Source organism: Vipera berus (assembly GCF_964194415.1).
Source record: "Vipera berus genome assembly, chromosome: 12".
Taxonomy (NCBI): domain Eukaryota; kingdom Metazoa; phylum Chordata; class Lepidosauria; order Squamata; family Viperidae; genus Vipera; species Vipera berus.
This window is the reverse complement of record NC_138215.1, coordinates 17,078,504-17,097,911: the sequence shown is the minus strand read 5'-3', so window position 1 is coordinate 17,097,911 and position 19,408 is coordinate 17,078,504. Positions and strand designations below refer to the sequence as shown.

At 45.4% G+C, this 19,408-nt stretch overlaps 1 protein-coding gene across 1 annotated transcript in view; it reads left to right on the top strand.

Annotated features, from left to right (window-relative positions):
- Positions 1–1,986: 1,986 nt before the first annotated feature.
- Positions 1,987–19,408, top strand: part of DUOX2 (dual oxidase 2) — a gene marked incomplete at both ends in the record, with an annotated part of 31,804 nt that continues 14,382 nt past the window's right edge. The window contains 17 exons of the mRNA XM_081337608.1: positions 1,987–2,062; positions 2,927–3,010; positions 3,335–3,499; positions 4,727–4,914; positions 6,610–6,811; positions 7,594–7,760; positions 7,851–7,914; positions 8,283–8,379; positions 8,690–8,780; positions 9,300–9,402; positions 9,665–9,825; positions 10,849–11,015; positions 11,326–11,438; positions 17,019–17,156; positions 17,914–18,027; positions 18,365–18,567; positions 19,021–19,206. Of these exons, the coding sequence (XP_081193734.1) occupies positions 1,987–2,062; positions 2,927–3,010; positions 3,335–3,499; positions 4,727–4,914; positions 6,610–6,811; positions 7,594–7,760; positions 7,851–7,914; positions 8,283–8,379; positions 8,690–8,780; positions 9,300–9,402; positions 9,665–9,825; positions 10,849–11,015; positions 11,326–11,438; positions 17,019–17,156; positions 17,914–18,027; positions 18,365–18,567; positions 19,021–19,206 (2,319 nt within the window). The remainder of the gene's footprint in view (positions 2,063–2,926; positions 3,011–3,334; positions 3,500–4,726; positions 4,915–6,609; positions 6,812–7,593; positions 7,761–7,850; positions 7,915–8,282; positions 8,380–8,689; positions 8,781–9,299; positions 9,403–9,664; positions 9,826–10,848; positions 11,016–11,325; positions 11,439–17,018; positions 17,157–17,913; positions 18,028–18,364; positions 18,568–19,020; positions 19,207–19,408) is intronic.

Here is a 19,408-nt window from a genome sequence, read left to right as displayed (position 1 = left end):
TAGAATAGAATAGAATAGAATAGAATAGAATAGAATAGAATAGAATAGAATATGGAATGGATATAGAATAGAGATGGAAGGGACCTTGGAGGTCTTCTAGTCCAGCCCCCTGCTTGAGCAGGAGGACCTATACTATTTCAGACAAGTGACTGTCTATCATGTCACCCCTGTTTCTTCTTTTTCCTAGACTAGCCAGACCCAAGTCCTGCAGCTGTTCTTCGTGTGTTTTAGTCTCCTGGCCTTTGATCACCTTAGTTGCTCTTCTCTGAACTTTTCCCAGAGTCTCAAGATCTTTTTTTGTAGTACGGTGACCAAGAGTACGGTTTTTCCATTCCCATTTCTGTTGCCAAGCAAAGTGGGAGTTATACGAGTAACTTTGAACGGTCACTAGAGGAATCGTCCTAAGTCATTTGCATTTGCAGCACAATCCACAAAATATCTCCACCGGGATATTTATGGCGTACACAATTAATAGAGTAATTTTCATTTATTTATTTATTTATCAAATTTATCTGGATGCTGCCCATCTCACGAGAATAGACTCCGATCCCCTCCCCCCCCTGCCAAAACTAAGCCGGTTAAAACTATTGTTGTTTGTTGCCTGAACTCTTCCCCTAGTTGCACGAACCCCCGTCAGCGATTTCTCTGTACCCACTAAATACCTACAATTTGGATAAAACGTCTCTTTACCTCTGTGAGCATTTTAAAACATTCCAAATTCTTAAGGATGGGATGTTCCCCCCCCCCAGCCGCCCAACCACTTTTGGCAGAGAGAACAAAGCAAACCAGCTCCTTCAATCTCTTTCTCCCCCTCACTTTCTAAAGAGGGCTCGGAAAGAACCACATGCTGCCTTAGATCACTTCTCCCAACCACTTCTCCACTCAAGTACCCATTATTATTATTGTTTTTTAAAGTCAACGTCCTACCTCTTGTTATTTCTCCTCAATTCTCCCCCATCGCTTGATCCAGGCAAAATAATAATAATAATAATAATAATAAGTTGGAAGGGACCTTGGAGGTCATCTAGTCCAACCCCCTGCTCAGGCAGGAAACCTTATACCATTTCAGGCAAATGGCTGTCCAGTCTCTTCTTAAAAACCTCCAAACCGATGTCCCTAAATATGGAGCAAAATGCTTTATGTCTACCCTGTAGAAGTGGAAGGTGGTGTGACAGACTTTACAACAATTCCTAAGGGTTGCAGAACGGAAGACCAACTTTATTGTTTCTCTCTGCAACTTTGCAAGCTAGAACTTGTAAGACAAACCGTATCTGAACATCCGTGGTGTTTCTGGGGAAAGCGAGAAGACATCCTTGGAGGGGGTACCCAAAGTCCATGGAGAAACCTGACCATCCCTTCCTCTGCCAATTTTTCTCCTCCTGATGTAGTTCTAGATTTGGTTGCCAACTGGTGATTGGTTGCGACCGTATTCTTGCATCCGCTGGCCTAGATCATGATGTAGATCCAGTTGATGGAAATACATATTTTCAAAACATTCCTTTGGAAGATAGTGGTCTTCTCTAGGGTGGTGAGAAGGTCCAGAGTTGTGCAGTCAATGATTTTATGTCCCATACTTTATTTAATATCAAGGTAAAAGGTAAAGGTAAAGGTTCCCCCGCACATGCGTGCTAGTCGTTTCCAACTCTAAGGGCCGGTGCTCATCTCCGTTTCAAAGCCGAAGAGCCAGCGCTTGTCCGAGGACGTCTCCGTGATCATGTGGCCAGCATGACTAGACGCCAAAGGCGCACGGAACACTGTTACCTTCCCACTGTAGTGGTCCCTATTTTTCTACTTGCATTTTTATGTGCTTTCGAACTGCTAGGTTGGCAGAAGCTGGGACGAGTAACAGGCACTCACTCTGGTACGCGGCACTCGGGATTCGACCCACCAAACTGCCGACCTTCTGATCGACAAGCTCAGCATCCTAAACCACCTGCAAATCTTTTTTTTGTCCAACTTTCAGGGAGACGTCCAACCTCTCAAGACATGGGGACGATTGAAATAAAACCCAGTCTTCTCGTTGGCCTTTTGTTCACTTTGACACTTTTGTGGCACAATGCAGGTGAGTTAATTTAATTTTGTTTTCCATCAGCTGCTTCCCTGAAACAGAACAAATTGCTGCACCGTCTCCAGAAGTGTCACCTCCATCATCCACTGAAGGGCTTGCCAAGAATGGTAGAGGAGCTGGATGGAAGAAGATTGACTATCCCTTTAGCACAGTGTTCCCACGGATGTCACCCAGAATCCCAGGCAGAATGTGGGAATAATTGTTCTCTCCTGTATTTTCTCTCAGTCTTCAATACTACTCTTTGCATGAGTTTCTCTTTCAACCCTCTCCATCTTTTTTTTAAAAAAATATTATTAAATAGACACAAGGATGTTAGCTTTCCCTCCTAGGGAAGAGGAGGGAAGGTTAACATACTTACGATATTTAATAATAATATTTGAAAGAAAAAAAAGACGATTTAAAAAAACCCTGTTAAATCCCATATATACTTAATGTGCCTTTTTGGAGGATCTGAATTAGAGACTATAAGACCACATTTGATCTGAACAGTTATCTCATGATGTCTGGGATGAGATCTGTTTGGATGTTGGCTTAAGTGATATTTAATTAGATGGAGGATCGAAAGCGGTAGTGTCACGTTTTCCATCCATTAGCATGGAGAAGTAGGGGAGAGACATAACCTAGCTAGAAACAGCCTTGGTTCTTTCAAGAGGCATTAGGGTTGACTTTTGGCAGTCCCCATTGAGCAGAATGCGGTTTGAAAGATACTCACTTGAAGTAATGGTTCAGTAGCCAAACCTTTTTGAAGAAAAGAGACTGCAACTGGATTTTCAGTGTTGATTCCACTGGCCCTGATTTTCACTGGAATTCAACTTTGTTCTTAGTCATCCTATTTTTCCTTGCCTACTTTATTTCCAGGTGCCCAAGAAAATATACGTTGGGAAATTCAACGTTATGACGGCTGGTACAACAACCTCATGTATCATAAACACAACTCAGCAGGTGAGAAAACATGCAACCGATCCTCTAAATGCCCAACCTAGAGGAACGGTTGGTTATTTAAAGCCGAAGTTCTCAACTTGAGTTATTTATCTTAGTGGGCATCTTCTTCTCCAGAGAGCCTTGTTTTTGCATAAGGGGTCCAAAGTAAGATAATTTGAGCCTGGTCATTTGTGCCCTGAGTGAGAACTAAATTCAATGATCCATAAATGTGTTTTCTTGGCTGTCCAAAGTAGTCTCAAGGAACATCTCATGATCTTTCTGCCATATCTTGCTCCATTCCCACCTCAAAGTGACATGCTGATTTCTTCCCCCCATCACCCGTAGGTTCACGGTTATCACGTCTACTTCCTGCTAATTATGCAGATGGGGTATACAAGGCTCTGCAAGAACCTCATGTACCCAATGCCCGCAGGCTTAGCAATGTGGTGGCCCAAGGGGATTCGGACCTACCTTCTCAGAAAAACAGAACAGTGCTTGGCGTTTTCTTTGGTAAGTGGCCATCTTTTGACCCAGACATTCCCTCATGTCTTTGACCCTTTCTGGAAGAGAAAGCTTTTGCTAAGCATGCTTCCACCAACTGAAACTTTGATCGTGATCTTGGACCTTAAAAGAAGGTCACACCTGCTGGTGGATTTCTCAGGAACTCTTTCTGATGGGGAAAGAGGTAAAATCAATGCAGCGTTATTTTCTCCAACTGTCATGATTCAGATTATTTTCCACCTGAACTCAGTTCTGGAGAAATCCTTTAAGCTTAAAAAAAATGCAACTTGAAAAAAAAATCAGAAAATGCATCATTTCAAGCAAATGATACAAGAACATAAAAAGAAATCCTTTGGTGCATCAAAATCCTGTTTGAAAGGAGGGCCTGAAGGGTTCAAAGCACTTGGACCATGTGCGGCAGAAATAGAGTGCAGAACGGAACTGAATTCTGCCCCAGAAGCCAGATAAAACTAAAATCTGTTCCCTCTGGATTTACCCAGAAGTCAACTCCTTCCTCCAGCATTATGCAAATCTATGCAGTCTTTAAATCTTTATACTGTTAGTTCTATTACTCTGATTTCTTAATTCTAATTTTCAGCCTAGAAGTGAGACAACTTTTAAGCCTTGTGGCATATATTGATGCTTTTCTTCTGTTTTCATTTCAGCCTTCTGTTTTCCCCGTAGAGTCACTGTTGTGAGAGGGGCAGTTGTATAAATTGTTAGATAAAGAAAGAATTCCACAGGCTGGCCCAACACAACATGCTGAGCATGAAAAAGGCCAGTCAAGATTAAATTAGCCAAGTTTTGAATGTTTGCAGACACACCCAAGAGATTTGCAATAGACCTGTTTAAGTATGCTGCGTGTACGAAGTATACTATTATGTAAACACATACAACAAAACACACACAAATACGCACACATACACAAGCTTATTCAAAGCACTGGTCTAATATTTTTTTTTCTTGGTGTTTACTAAAAATTGCTTGCTTTACTGGGCCTTCCTTCCTTCCTTCCTTCCTTCCTTCCTTCCTTCCTTCCTTCCTTCCTTCCTTCCTTCCTTTCTTTCTTTCTTTCTTTCTTTCTTTCTTTCTTTTTCTTCCTTCCTTCCTTCCTTCCTTCCTTCCTTCCTTCCTTCCTTCCTTCCTTCCTTCCTTCCTTTCTTTCTTTCTTTCTTTCTTTCTTTCTTTCTTTCTTTCTTTCTTTCTCTAACCTTCTTGGTTTGGGGTACCTGGCAGGCTTCCACGTGCTGGCAGAGATTTCAGAAGCCAACAATCCAGGCTGCCCAGCCGAATTCCTCAACCTGCAAATCCCACAAGGAGACCCCGTCTTTGACCCCGGCAATTCTCAAGAGGTTACCCTGCCCTTCCAGCGGATGAGTTGGGCTGGAGGAACAGGCCGAAGCCCCAACAATCCCCGAGAGATGGTAAAAATGTCCTTTGCTATCTGTGCCACCTCCCTCCCTTCCTCCCTCCCTCCCAAGGTAGAATTCCAGGGAAAAAGGCAGGAATTGGGGAGGCAGAAAGTAGCTGTGACGGCACTTCATGGGAGATTGAGCCAAATTCTGTCTCCCGACGGGTGGAATGCTCAAGATTTATTTGTTTGACTCTGGAATAGTTTTTTTAAAAAAACAACAACTATGACTCAAGGACCGCACCTACATTTAAGAGGCAATAGAAAAGGCAGATGGGGCTGAAATGAGTCGAATAGTTGCTACAGCAACTTTTGCAATCTGCCATTTTCTGGATCTGCATTTCTCAACTTGGGCAACCTCGATGTCAGCACTGCTAACATCGGATGTTCTTGCTTTGACAACATTGGAGATGCCGCCATTTTCCTTCTTATGTTTTACTCTTAGAGTTAGAATTAGGTGATACTGGGAGGGAGGAGGAGGAGGAGGAGGAATGTGCACGGGAGTTTAGCTAGACATAACAATACTGAATCTAGTGTGTGAACCAAGGTTATTGAAATAAGAGATGATAAGAATTGGTTGACTGGAGAACTGGAGGGAGAGCCTGCATTTCAAACCAATTGAAGAATGTGATTTAGGACTGTTAATTAGAGGAGGGAATTGTGCTTTGATACTATGTGCTCAGGGGAGGGGAAATCAGATTTTGGCTTCGTCTATGTAAGTGCCGATGCTATGCTTCTCGATTAAAGATTCTTTAAGGTAAACAAAGCCTCGAAGTTCTTTGAAGAGCTTCATCTGTCGGAACCATGACACTTAAGATGTGTGGATTTCAACTCTCAAAACATTAAGTGTGTTGCAGTCTAACAGGAGCAGGTGTAAGGATACTTACAGGTGGTCCTTGACTTACAACCCTTTGTTTAGCGATCGGTTGAAGTTACAACAGCACTGGAAAAAAGGGCCTTGTGACGGGTACATGCACTAAACCAGCAGAATCACACAATCACCATTTGCAAGCTTTCCCAGCTGGTTTCTGACAAGCAAAATCAATGGGAAACCCGTTTGGCTTCATGATGAGATGACTCACTTTGCAACTGCAGTGATTTGCTTAACAATGACGGGGGGAAAAGGCATCATAAAATCGGCCACAACTCACTCAGCAATTGCCTTGCTTAGCCATGGAAATTCTGGTCCCAGTTAGAATTATAAGTCAAGGATTATCTCTAGCTGGAAAACATTTTTTTTTCTTTGAAAACATTTTGCTTCCCATCCAAGAAGCTTCTTCCATTCTAATGGATGCAATCCAGTCAGTTAGAACGGAAGAAGCCTCTTGGATGAGAAGCAAAACGTTTTCAAGGGAAAACAAAAAACCAAGTCCAGTTGGTTTTGGGGAAAGCACCTTTGGGACAACCATGACCTGGATGATCCATAGCATCTCCATAGACATTAGGTCCAAATTTACTGAGCTTTGACTATCCAGTGTGAAGTTGCTATCTTGAGACACCTTATCACAGGGCTCTTCAAACTTGGCCCTTTTATGACTTGTGGACTGGCTGAGGAATTCTGGGAGTTGAAGTCCACAAGTCATAAAAGGGCCAAGTTTGAAGAGCCCTGCCTTATCAATTGATCCAATTCCAGCAGTCTGGAGACTGAACAGGAGTTAACGGCTCTCCTTGCTCTCTCCATCCCATCTTCCCTTTTGTTCTCCGACAGGTAAATGGGGTGACTGGCTGGTTAGATGGAAGTGCCATCTACGGCTCGTCACATGCCTGGAGCGATTCTCTGCGGAGTTTCTCCCGAGGAATGTTGCTTTCTGGAAAGAGACGTGGCTTCCCAAAGCAAACGGAAGAGAACAGCTTAATGTGGAAGGCTCTCGACCCATCTACAGGCGAGGGTGGATCACAAGGCATCCTTGGTAAGCAAGTCTTCAAGAGGCTAAAAGAGAGAGAGAGAGATGGGTGGAACCCAAGAGTATTTCTTTTTCCGGTCTTTGTTCAGTTTTCTGTAATCAATAATCATGGAAAGTTGGGTGTGTACTTGAGGGCACTAGAATGTTTGGAGGTCACGAGCAACTCAACTCTGTTGTGCTAGACGAGCTTCCTTGATAGGGGATGATCTCTGAATATATTCTTCCATCAGCATCTAGTGTTATTCCCTTGTCCTTTCACCAAGGGAAGAAATCTGGAGGTCAACCCAAAATGTAGTGGTCTTTTTCCGTTACATTTTTGCGGAATATTATATCATCATCATCATCATGATTTTTATCGTGTCTTCTCTGGCATCTGGCCATGAGGATTCACCTTGTTTTTACAGGTCTCTTAGGTTCCTTTTAATGATTCCTTCTCCTCCTCCTCCTCCTCCTCCTCCTCCTCCTCCCTCCCTCCCTCCCTCCCTCCTTCCCTCCCTCCTTCTTCCCTCCTTCCCTCCTCCTCCGCCTCCTTCTCTCCTCCTCTCCTCCTCCTTCGCTCCTCCTCCTCCTCCCCTCCTCCTCCTCCTTTTCTGCTTCTCCTCCTCCCCTCTTCCTCCTCTCCTCCTCCTCCCCCTTCCTCCTCCTCCTTCCATCCTCCTCCCCTCCTCCTCCTCCTCCTTCTCTCCTCCTCCGCCCCTTCATCCTCCTCCTTCTCTCCTCTTCCTCCCCATCCTCCTCCTCCTCCTCCTCTCTCCTACTTCTCTTCTTTTTTCTCCCCCCCCTCCCAGATTTTGGAAATGCCAAAGGAAATGAAAACGTCTTCCTGCAAGCCATGAGTATCATGTGGTTCCGCTATCACAACCACTGGGCAGAGAAACTGGCCAAGGAGAACCCTGGCTGGTCAGATGAGGATTTATTTCAACATGCTCGCAAGAGGGTCATTGCCATTTACCAGGTAGGTAGAGGATGGAGCAGAGCGAAAAAGAGAGGCAATCCCATTCGTTTCATTTTACACTGTCTTGTGATCTTCTCATTATTCTCCTAGAATGTCGTGTTTTATGAGTGGCTGCCCATCTTTTTGGAGAAGACAAGCATCAGAAGTTATGAAGGTGAGGAACAGCAACAGAGCAGATGCCAGATGGAAAAAGTCAGGAGAGCTGCAGTGGCTGAATAAAGGGAAAGGAAGATAAAGGGTCTTCTTGTGAATATAAAGAACTGCCTTAGCCACATTTCTCGTGATTTTATAATTTTATGTAGAGAAGGCTGGAATCCATTATCATCTCTCAGCCTGTATATATTGGCAGTTATCCAGGTTTTCCCTGATAGGGGAATGCTAAATCGCATTTGCTTTCTAAGTTCTTCCATTTAAAACTCAAAACATCACAGGGAGTTTCAAGGCACTCTCTTCTGTACATCTTCTTAGCTTCAGTAAAATCCTTCTGCTAAAGGATTTCTTGCCCTACTCTCTGTGTTGTAGGTTACAAACAGCATGTGGATTCTCGGATCTCTCCGGAATTCCTTGTGGCTTCTGCTCTCTTCCTTGGCACTAAAGTCCCATCTGGAGTCTATATGAGGTAAGAAAAGCAGTTTTTAAAAAAAGAATGCTAGTGAAGTCAGTATTGAGATATGACTATAACTTCAGTATTTAAGAAGGAAGGAAGGAAGGAAGGAAGGAAGGAAGGAAGGAAGGAAGGAAGGAAGGAAGGAAGGAAGGAAGGACAAGGGAGACTGTCTTTGCAGATGGAGCATTACTAGTATTATATATCTCATACAACATCAGTGTCTCTTCCCCTCTTGCTGTCTTTTGTCAAAGGAAGTAGGCAATATACTGACCCCGCACAGAGAACCCTACTCATATCATTTTTTTAAAAAAAATCTTTTTAGGAATTCAAATTGTTCTTTCCGAAACGTGACTGACATAAATGGAGAGACCTCTCCAGCCCTCCGCCTATGCAACAACTACTGGAGCCGGCAGGTAAGGAGCTTCAGAGCCCTACAAGAGCAATTAAACATACATTTCTAGCTGAAGGCACTCAAGAGATAGAGCTTGCAAGGAAACGTCTTGGAGACATGGAATTGTGGTGTCCTATCATGCAGAAAAAAATACAACTCAAAACATAACCCAGGTACAGCATTTGAGTTGCATGCAATAGTCCCACATTTCAACCTTCAGCATCTCCAGATAGGACTGAGCGGATCACCTGACAAAGGTCCTGGACAGCCTTCATCAATTTGGAAACGCTAGAATAGGTTATTGGTGTCCCTGCTTCGTTGCAAGACACCTTGTTGTACCTGTAGTTCACTTGGTGTTTTCACAAAGGTGGGTGTCTTTCCCAGGGACCCAGGACACTTAAGCAGTTGAGCCCCGATAGTTCCTATCACTGTCAGCATTGCTCCAAAGATCAGATTTAGTGCTGATTGCCATCTTGGAACTGACCAGGTAAACTTTGCAATTGACATGTAGCTCAGGCTAAGTGTTTTTTGTCTTGGTCAGAATCCTAACATCCAGACAGCTGAAGATGTCGATGATCTTCTTCTGGGAATGACTTCTCAAATTACCAAGAAAGAAGGCAACACGGTGGTGGAAGATCTCCGAGGTATATCTTTCCATCCATTTATTGGTTCTCCCTTTTGATGGCTCCCCCAAAATTGCAGGAGGTTTCATTCCTTTGGCAGAGCTGAGGGAGGGGAAAAAGTACTGTAACCTCAAAAATTGGGGGTGAACTTTCTTTGCTTCCTATTTGGGGGGGGGGCTTTCAGTTAATTGGTTGGCTTTTCTTTGTTAGGATTCCTTTGTTCTTCATGTGGACATTCTTCCCTTTTGCCCCACTATGGATGTTCTGTCTTGTTCTTCTTAAGATTACTGGTACGGGACGGTGAAGTACTCTCGAATGGATTTCGTGGCGAGTTGGATCCAGCGAGGAAGAGATCTTGGGCTATCTACCTATAATAAAGCCAGAGAGTTCTTTGGACTTCAGCCTGCGAAGAAATGGGCAGATATTAAGCAGACGAACCAAACGGTACCGTCTCACAGGAGCTAAGATGGACATGAGGCGGGATGGAAGGCAGACAGAAAAGCAGCATCCTGTCCATTGATGGCAGGCCTACCATGACTTCCCCTTAAAGCTTAAACATATGTAGAAGCCCAGGGTTGAACTGTGGGGTCCTTGATGCTCTCTGAGCTTGGTGGTTTTATTCAGGACATTTGATTACCCAACTAGGTAATATCATAGCAGTGATGATATTACCTAGTTGGGTAATGAAATGTCTGGAAGAAAACCACCAAGCTCAGAGAGCACCAAGGTCCCCACAATGGACATATGCAAAACTTTGACCTAACACCACATACATCTCGATCCTTTTTCAGTCCCTCACCAGCTTAAACTTAGGCTCATCCTATTTTGACCCCTGCCATGTGCATTTATAACAGGTGAACTCTTCCAACGGATATAGACTTCAGCAGAAAAGAGTTCTCAACTCTAATTTATGTTCCTTAAAATTCCCAGTAGGTAGGAAATAGAAGCTAATGAAGCTCGGTCCTCTTCTCTGTCTTCTATTGGAGATAATGGGGGGCAAAAACAGTGGAGATAATCTGAACCAGATCAAAGCTCTGGAATCTACTAATTAGCAATAGCATTTAGATGTATATACCACCCTAGAGCATTTTGCAGTACTCTCTGGGTGTTACGCTGTCCACATTATTTGCATATTGCCCCCAATAATCTGGCTCTTCATTTTAACCAACCTTAGAAGGATGGAAGGATGAATCAACCTTGAGCTGGTCAGGCTAGGACTCCAGGCTGTAGACAGAGTTTGCCTGCAATACCACACTTTAACCACTTTGTCACCACGGCTCCTATTCCCTCTTGAAAAGCCCATTTATGCAACCGTACTGATTTTATTCTGGCCACAAGGGCCTCTTCCTGTTTTGTACCTGGTACCAAGCAAAAAGGGGACAATGCTTTCCCCCCACTTCTTTTAACTATTCAAGTACGCCCTCCACTCGTTCATCCTGAAACCAAATGGTCTGTTTGCTCCTCTAGATCCTTGAATTAACCGCAGACCTGTATGGGGACAGGCTTGATATCCTGGAGCTTCTTCTTGGAGGGATGCTGGAAGAGGATGAGGCCCTTTTCCGAGCCATCATTGAGGACCAGTTTGTTCGCCTACGAGATGGAGACCGATTCTGGTTTGAAAACCCCAAGAACGGGTAAGACTTCCTATCCAAACAACCTTTTGATTTAAGGCTTGCGTTTCTGTCCTTCCTTTCTTTTCTCTGGGGACGTATGGTGAGAGTGTGGTCCTCCTTCTCTTCTTTTGATTCTCACAATGCCTCGAAAAGACAGTTTGGGCTGGAAAATGGTGACTGATCCCAAACCCACTCAAAATATTTCACGTTTGAATGAGGATTTGAACTTCAGCCTCCCTGTTCTAAGCTGGCATGCTAAGCATAGCCTTACAATTGTGTTTATGCTTAACGCAGAGAAGATCCCACTGAGTCTTGTTCATGCCTTTTGTAGGCTATTCACTTCTGAAGAGATTGTGGCCGTTAAGAACACAACCCTCCATGATGTCCTTGCTGCTGTCATGTACACAGAAAATATCCAAAGAAATGTCTTCATCTGGAATAAAAGTGGGTAATGGCTTACGTTCTTTGGAGATGCAAGGGACAAGACCAAGTCAAGGCAATGTTTGGTACTAAACCTCTTCACTGGTCTCCATATCTATCCCTGATCAAAATGGTGCCATGATGAAGTTCTGTCTTTTCATACTTGCTTTGCAATATTGTACACCAGTATCCAAGGAACAGAGTTTCTATTATGAATCATAATTGCGTTTCGGTCTTCCCCCTCCCCTGTTGCCAGTGGCGTAGCGTGGGGGGTGCAGGGGGGGCCGGCCGCACCGGGCGCAACATCTGGGGGGGGCGCGCTCGCTCGGCGGCGCCCCAGTCGCCCCCTCCCCGCAGCGCTTCAGCGGAGGAGTTAAGCGCAGAGTTTTTGCGCCTAGAGAGGAGAAAGGGGGGCTGGGAATCCAGCTTCCTGCCCCTCCATCTCCCCTTCCTGGTCTCTCGACGCCTCTTACGCCAGGGCTGCGGAGGTTCCTGGCGGGGGAGGGGCGCCAGGTGGGCAAGGAGGCTCTGAGAGGGGGAGGGCAATCAGGAGGGGGGAATCCCCGGGGGGGGAAGGGGAGGAGGGATTCCTGTGGCGGGGGAGGGGTGCCAGGTGGGCAAGGACGCCGCGAGAGGGGGAGGGAATAGGAGGGGCGGGGAGGAGGGATTCCTGGGAGAGCCAGGTGGGTTTCCCCCAGTTGCGCCCCCTCCCCTTCCGAGTCTCCGCCTTTCCTCGTGAGTTTTTCTGCTCCGTGGGAAGCGCTGCGCCTTCGCTTCTCCTCCTCCTGGGTTGCGGCTTCCACGAACGGCTCTCCGATCCCCTTCAGATCCTTCCCCCAAGACCCCCTCCTGCCCCGCAGCCCCACCTCTTGGCGCAGCCCGGCTCCCCGCCTGGGAGATCCTGGTGTTTCCCGGAAGGTTGGGCACCCCCGTTCCCATGTTCGGAGGAAATAAAATAATTTTAGGTCAAGTGACAGGTCTGGGAGCTCTAATTGCCTCCACTTCTCTGAGATCGTTCTCAAAACAACTCAAATGCAACTGATTGATGTTGAAAGGACAGTGGGAGATCCAGGGAAGAAAGGAGGAATTTGTTTTATGACTTTTACAAGCAAAATGTTAGAACTGGATTTCCCACTTCTGTACCCACATGGCTTTTCAGTACCGTATTCTCTTGGAGGAAAAAATAAACCCAGGAGTTTCTCTTGTTGACTATCAGAGTGGGGCAGTTGACAGATACAGAAATGAGCAGGCACTGTGTAACTTACTGTAAATAAGAAGCTGTTTGAGGCTTTATAGAAGTAAAATAGAATATAGATTATTAACAAAGTGCTTTGACATTTTAACTTTGCTGTTGGTTCACCTGTTAACTACTTTGCCTCTCTATCTACCAAGTAGATTAAGGTCAAATTGGTTGTAAATAGAAGTAGAACTTCATAAATTTTGGGCCTACTTCGTAAGGGAAGGAAAGTAATATTGCTCCAATATATTTATGAATATTCAAGTGGAGGGGAATAATATATGTAAATCTGGTTTTGTCTTATTGATGCACATATTTTCCTTCTATTTGAATGTTCTGTATATCCTCCGCTGCGCCGCCCGCCTCCTGGCACGGCCTCGGGTCCCGGCGCTTCTGCCGCACGTGAGGGAGGGGATGCCGGACCTTCCCCCTTTTCCCGGGGGAGGCATGGGTGGGGGGTGCGGCGGACGCCCAGGATGCGGGGCTCCCTGCGGCAGACTCGAGTGCTAAAATCCACGGGTTAGGGGGCGCAAATTACTTGCCTTGCCCCGGGTGCTGACAACCCACGCTACGCCACTGCCTGTTGCTACCACTGCTGTGCATGCCTACGAACAAATCCATTATTTTTTTACTCGTACTAGAAATATGGGTTAGGATGCTGAGCTTGTCAATCAGAAGGTCGGCAGTTTGGCGGGTCGAATCCCGAGTGCCGTGTAACAGAGTGAGCGCCTGTTACTCGTCCCAGCTTCTGCCAACCTAGCAGTTCGAAAGCACGTAAAAATGCAAGTAGAAAAATAGGGACCACTACGGTGGGAAGGTAACAGCATTCTGTGCACCTTTGGCATCTAGTCATGCCGGCCACATGACCACGGAGACGCGCTGGCTCTTCGGCTTTGAAACAGAGATGAGCACCGGCCCCTAGAGTCAGAAACGACTAGCACGCATGTGTGGGGGAACCTTTACCTTTACTTAGAAATATTAGAAGTCTTTCAACAAAGAGAAAGAAGACAAGCTGCATCTCAAACATTGAGTACCCGCAGTACACATAGAAAATTCTGGATTCATTATCTAAAGTAGGGATGGGGTGGAGGGAATGAAGCTAAGAGTTTTGGACAATAATTTAGGATTAGACATAAATAAGAACGTTGTTTTTCCTCAGACAGAACCTCACAGTGTACTCTTCTCCGTTCATTTTTTTCAATACTGGCAACTCATCTTTTGAATGCAGCCTTTGTGTAGAAAAGGCTCACGTCACATCTGTAGCAATAGTCCTGGTTCCAGAATGGCAAGAAAATGCAGGTGATTGACATCCCGCCCCTTTTACCTGTCTGCAATGCACCTTAAAGAGAAGTGGGGTGTTCATTACCTGCTTGCACCTGCTATTTTGACGCCAGTGACCGTCACTGGTTTGGATAGAACATATGGACAACTTAAGTTTTGTGTAGCATCCGGTTCAACAACAGTCCTGTCCTGCCTTGCAAGTTTGACATGTAAACATTTGTAAAACATTCCTCTTGGTTCAAGAACAGTTTTATTAGGTCTGGTGTTGAATGCCCAAATCTCCTCAGTTTGTTATTACAGCATGGCGAAATTTCCAGAGTTACAACATACCATCCTCAAGTCCAACCCTTGCTAATCCACCTGACCTAAGAGCTCACCCATCTGCCTGGTACAGAGACAGGGAGAGAAAAGCAATAAATTCACCTATGCTCAAGTGAGCATCATAGCTTTTGGATGGAGCTCTGGGCCAATTATTATTTTACCCTGATGGACAGGGAAACCAAACCAAACCATTGTTACAAGAGGTGGGTCTGGCTTCAAACCACAGCAGAGTAGAAAACTACAGGTAGTTCTTGACTTACAACCGTAACTGAGCCCAGAACTAGTCGTAACTCATGATGTTCATATTAAGCAAGTTACCCTGTGACTGCTCCCAATTTCACAACCTTTATTGAGGTGATCATTGTTGTGATTCAGGGTCAGCCTGTGGGTTCGGCAGTTGGGTCGGACGACTCAGAGGAGGAGGGGGGTGTTGAAGACCTTGCTGAGGGGGTTGAAGATCTTGCTGATGATAGCCCTCAGGCAGGCCCCTCCCACTTGGTCACCATGGAGACCCAGCTGTGTGAGCCTGACAGTGTGGATGAAGATGACCCACAGCTGGCCCTGTTCAAGGATGCCCGACACAGAAGGCAGTCAATTAGGAGTAAACAGAGGAAGGCAATGGGGCTTCTCGGAAGGAGGCAGAGAGAAGCCACGCCCTGAACTCTATATAAGGGGAATGTCTGGGAGGGCTGGTTTGCTGAAGGCAACCGCTCGGATGGTTCATGTTTCTTAAAGCTCCTGTTTCTTGGTTCGTGTCTTGTTTGTTTTTGTAGCTATAAATTTGGCAGGCATAATTCCAGCCTCTTGCCGGTTGTAAAGGGGTTGTCCCTGCCTTTTCTGCAGGGCCGGTAGCAGGCTGGTACAGAACAATCATTAAGTGGATGCTCTGGTCGTTAAATGAGTCCATTTTCCCCAATGGGCATTTTCCTTAGGAAAATGGACCTAAATGCCAGAAACCAGTAAAAACCCCAGGAAATCAATGTGCTACGGCCACAGGAGGCAGCCAAGGCCATAAATACGAGCTTGTTGCTAGGCGCCTAAAATGCAATCACATGACTAAGGGAGGGCAGTGGCCATTAGAACTTTGAAAACAGGTCGGAAGCCCATCCATTGTAATTTTGAATGGCCGCTAAGCAACCAGTTATTAAGCAAGGATCACTGTACCTGTATAGATATATTTTCTGTGTCGCATGAGAAAAGTACATCTCCTTTCCCCTTGTTCTGTCCCAGCCTACATGAGTCCTTGTTATGCTCACAAGGAGAAACTCCTCTTCCAAGAAACAGGAGGAACCACAAGAAAAAAACAACCCCTTTTATTCTCATAAACTGGAGTCAATGTCCAAGGCAAACAAACACAGTCCACAGAAACTCCATCCTCAACAAAAACAGGTGCCTTTGGCAACCAGCACCTCCCACACCTTCCCTTTTATAATTCAACCAAGCCGTGGCTTCCTAATGCCTTCTCCTTTGCCTTTGGAGCCGCCCCATTGCATTCCTCTGTCCTACTCGCTTCTCTTGCCTGTGCTTTCGTGCATCCTGGATTTGTCCCAACTGTTCTTCATCACAGTCAAACTCAGGCTCCCAGCACAGCTGTGTCTCAGCCTGAGCGCGAGTAGAGGGGCCAGGCTCCTCATCCGACTGTAAGTCTTGGAGCTCCTCAGAGCCTTCCTCTGACTCTAATGTCACTCCAGGCCCCTCCTCCTCATCTGATTCCTCAGATTCAGCTGCCGGATCCACTGGCTGGTGAGGAATCACAGCACCCCTGTCATTACCACTTTCTATAGAGCAGACATGTCAAACACAAGGCCCGGGGGCCAGATCCGGCCCGTGAAGTGGTTTCATGTGGCCCGTGAAGCCATCCTGGAAACAGTGAGGGAACGGCCCCCACTGCCTTGGCCCTGGCCCAGAGACCCTCCTTCTGCCAAAGACCCTCAGATCTGTCCCACTCCTGCCCAGGCACCAATAGGCACCCTTGATGCGAACGATGTAGAGCTGGCCATGCCCACCCAGTAGGCCATATGCACTCTAGCCACACCCACCCAGTAGGCCACGCCCACCCAGGTCACACCCACCTGGCCCCTTGAGGGCAACCGCAATGCTGATGTGGCCGTCAATGAAATTGAGTTTGACACCCCTGCTATAGAGAGATGATCGAGAGCATCCTGTCATATGGCATCACAGTCTGGTTTGGAAGCATTACTGCTTCCGATAGGAAGGCTGTACAGAGAGTGGTGAGGACGGCAGAAAAGATTATTGGCAGTTCACTTCCTTCTGTCCAGGACGTGACATATAAGCGTTGTTTGAGCAGGGTCCGCAGGATTGCCTGGGACACGACACATCCTCTCCATGACTTGTTTTCCTTGCTACCTTCTGGGAGAAGTCTTTGTGGTCTCCAAAGCAGAACATCCAGATTCAGTCACAGTTTTGTTCCATTCAGTGTCAACCCTGTGAACTCTCAAGCTTCCTCTTTCTGTTATGTATTCAAAATGGACAGTGATTAATATTTATATGTTACTTATATGTGAGGGCGTAGGTTTATACACGTGTTGTATATTGCATTTTTAAATGTGTATTGCGTATGTGTACGCTTTTTGAGAGCAAGCAACACATTTTCATTTTTAATGTGTGTCGGTGTGCCCACAGTTAAAAAAAGTGACAATAAAGGTTATCTTATCTAGAGAGTCTTAAGAAACTTGGCTGGAGGGAGGAACAAAAGGAATTAAATTGAATGAAGCTCCCTGTCTCATTGCATTCTCCTCCCACAGGTGATCCATGCCCCCAGCCCAGGCAGTTGAACTTGCAGAGCCTCCCTTCCTGCAAACAGATGACCGTCATAGATTACTTCAAAGGAAGCGCTGCAGGCTTTGGAATCCTCATCGCTGCCTTGTGTTGCCTGCCTTTAGGTTGGTTTCAGTCCAGATTTGAAGTTTTCCTTTAGGTTCCAATGAAGAGGTTCAACCGTTGACATGTCCCGGGAGTGAGATTGTTGAACACTGGAATCAAGCATCGGTATAAGTACAGGTAGTCCTCAACCTACGATCACAATGGATCCCGACATTTCGGTTTGCTGAGTGAGACATTTGTTAAGTGATATTTGGCCCTGAGAACCTTAAATGCTGTCTCTGAAGAAAGGAAAGACTGAGAGAACGAGAAGCAGTGTGTATGGACTTGAAAACTTTGGCCAGTCCTTAATTTTAGCCCCTTTGGGTTCCACTATGCCCTCTGCCTTTTAAGCTGACCAGGAGGAGGCTATGGCACCAGAGGTGACTGAGAGTGTCGTAGAATATGCAGGTAGCAGGACCATTGTCCAAAAACAGGGGTGGGGAACCTTGGCTCTTTTATGACTTGCGGACTTCAACTCCCAGAATTCCTGAGCCAGCCATGCTGGCTCAAGAATTCTGGGAGTTGAAGTCTACAAGTCATAAAAGAGCCAAGGTTCTCCACCCCTATCCAAAGAGGTGGAGAAGTCTGTGATTGGTTATCTCAATAGCTTTGAAGGATACCAACTTGGAGAAAAGTAGCATGAAGTTATCAATGTCGTGAGCCAAGAGGAAGAATTTCCTGGTTCCTAACAATCCTCAATGCTCAAGACTGGCATCTGTGAATGACTCCAGCTGTTGCAACATCAGCCAGTGCTTTTCTTATGTTTTTGTCTTGCAGTGAGCCTCTTCATTGCCTGGATTGTTGCTTTTTTCCGGAGGAGATCTTTCCGTAAGTTACAGAAGAGGCAAAATCCCACCGCTCATCCAGATGTATCTGCTGAGGGAACCCAAGGTGAGAAGCAATTCTCCCAGAGTGTCCGCTACTCAAAGATTCCGTTCAAACACAGTACGAATCATATGTCCAGTTCCTGGAGAATTTTTATCTTGATTGCTAATCAAAAACAACTGCACATTCTTGTGATCTATTCACTGGGGTTATATTATTGGGTTTACATTCCAGGAGATGGGAGAGTGATGGAAAAAAGTTATGAAAACCTGGTTATATTGGTATAAACAGAGGCATTGACTTTAACAACCTAGGTATCTTTAAAGACGATAGAAGATTCACTGGGGAAGGAGACTTTGATTGTTAGAAAATGCAAGGCTAATACAGAGTCTTCTTTCCCCAGCGCTTGAATGGCATGGCTTCAAGACAAAGAGTTCACTTGTCTATATCCAACTGAACGAAGACAAAGTGATCAAAGTGCTTGATGGCAAGCTGGCTGTGGTTCGCAGCATAACCCTGAGAAGCCAGCAGAAAGTGGAGACCATCATGTCCCACAACAGAGGCAGCAGGACTATACTTCTGAAGATTCCTAAAGAATATGACCTGGTATGTAGCAAGAAGGATGACGGCCAACTATTTATGTTCTGGTTTATATGCTGGAAAGGTTCCCATCTTGCCTTTCTGTCTTCCACAACTTCTCAACCCCCAGGAACCTTAGGAAAACTAAAAATAGCATCCAGGATTATTTCCATAAAACCCATAATTTTAGGCCAGCTATTTAACGGCAATAGGAATAAGCCTGGAAAAGCTATCCATGGTCCATGTCACCATGGAGGAGACCCCGTTGTAAATAGCTAAGTCATTAGTGAAGTCACAAAAATCTAAACTATTCTGAATAGCTTAAGCGATGTCTTAAAGATTAAAATATGAAAGAGAAGAATAGAACAAGGTTGCCTTTTAGGTGCTGGAGTCTTGGGTGATGTAGGAGAGAACATCTCTAATTGTCTGAAGATTCTCTTCCTCAGCTCTGAATGCCTCTTATCTCACTGTTGTTCTTAGGTGTTGCTGTTTAAGGTAGAAGCAGAATGCAGGGACTTCCTCGGACATCTGAAAACCTACTTGGAGAAAAATGAATTGTCTCTCCAAGTGTCCATGATGAGTGAACAGCAGCTGCTGAAAAAGGCAGTAACCAAAGAGCAGAGAAAAGAAATCCTGGAAATTTTTTTCCGGCATTCATTCGCTCAGGTAAATGGGGAAGCTGATCCTTCTCCTTCACCTCCTCCTCCTCCTCCTCCTTCTCTTCTTCTTCTTCTTCTTCTTCTTCTTCTTCTTCTTCTTCTTCTTCTTCTTCTTCTTCCTCCTCCTCCTCCTCCTCCTCTCCTTCTTCTTCAATTTCTTCTTCTTCCTCCTCTTCTTCAATTTCTTCTTCTTCTTCTTCTTCTTCTTC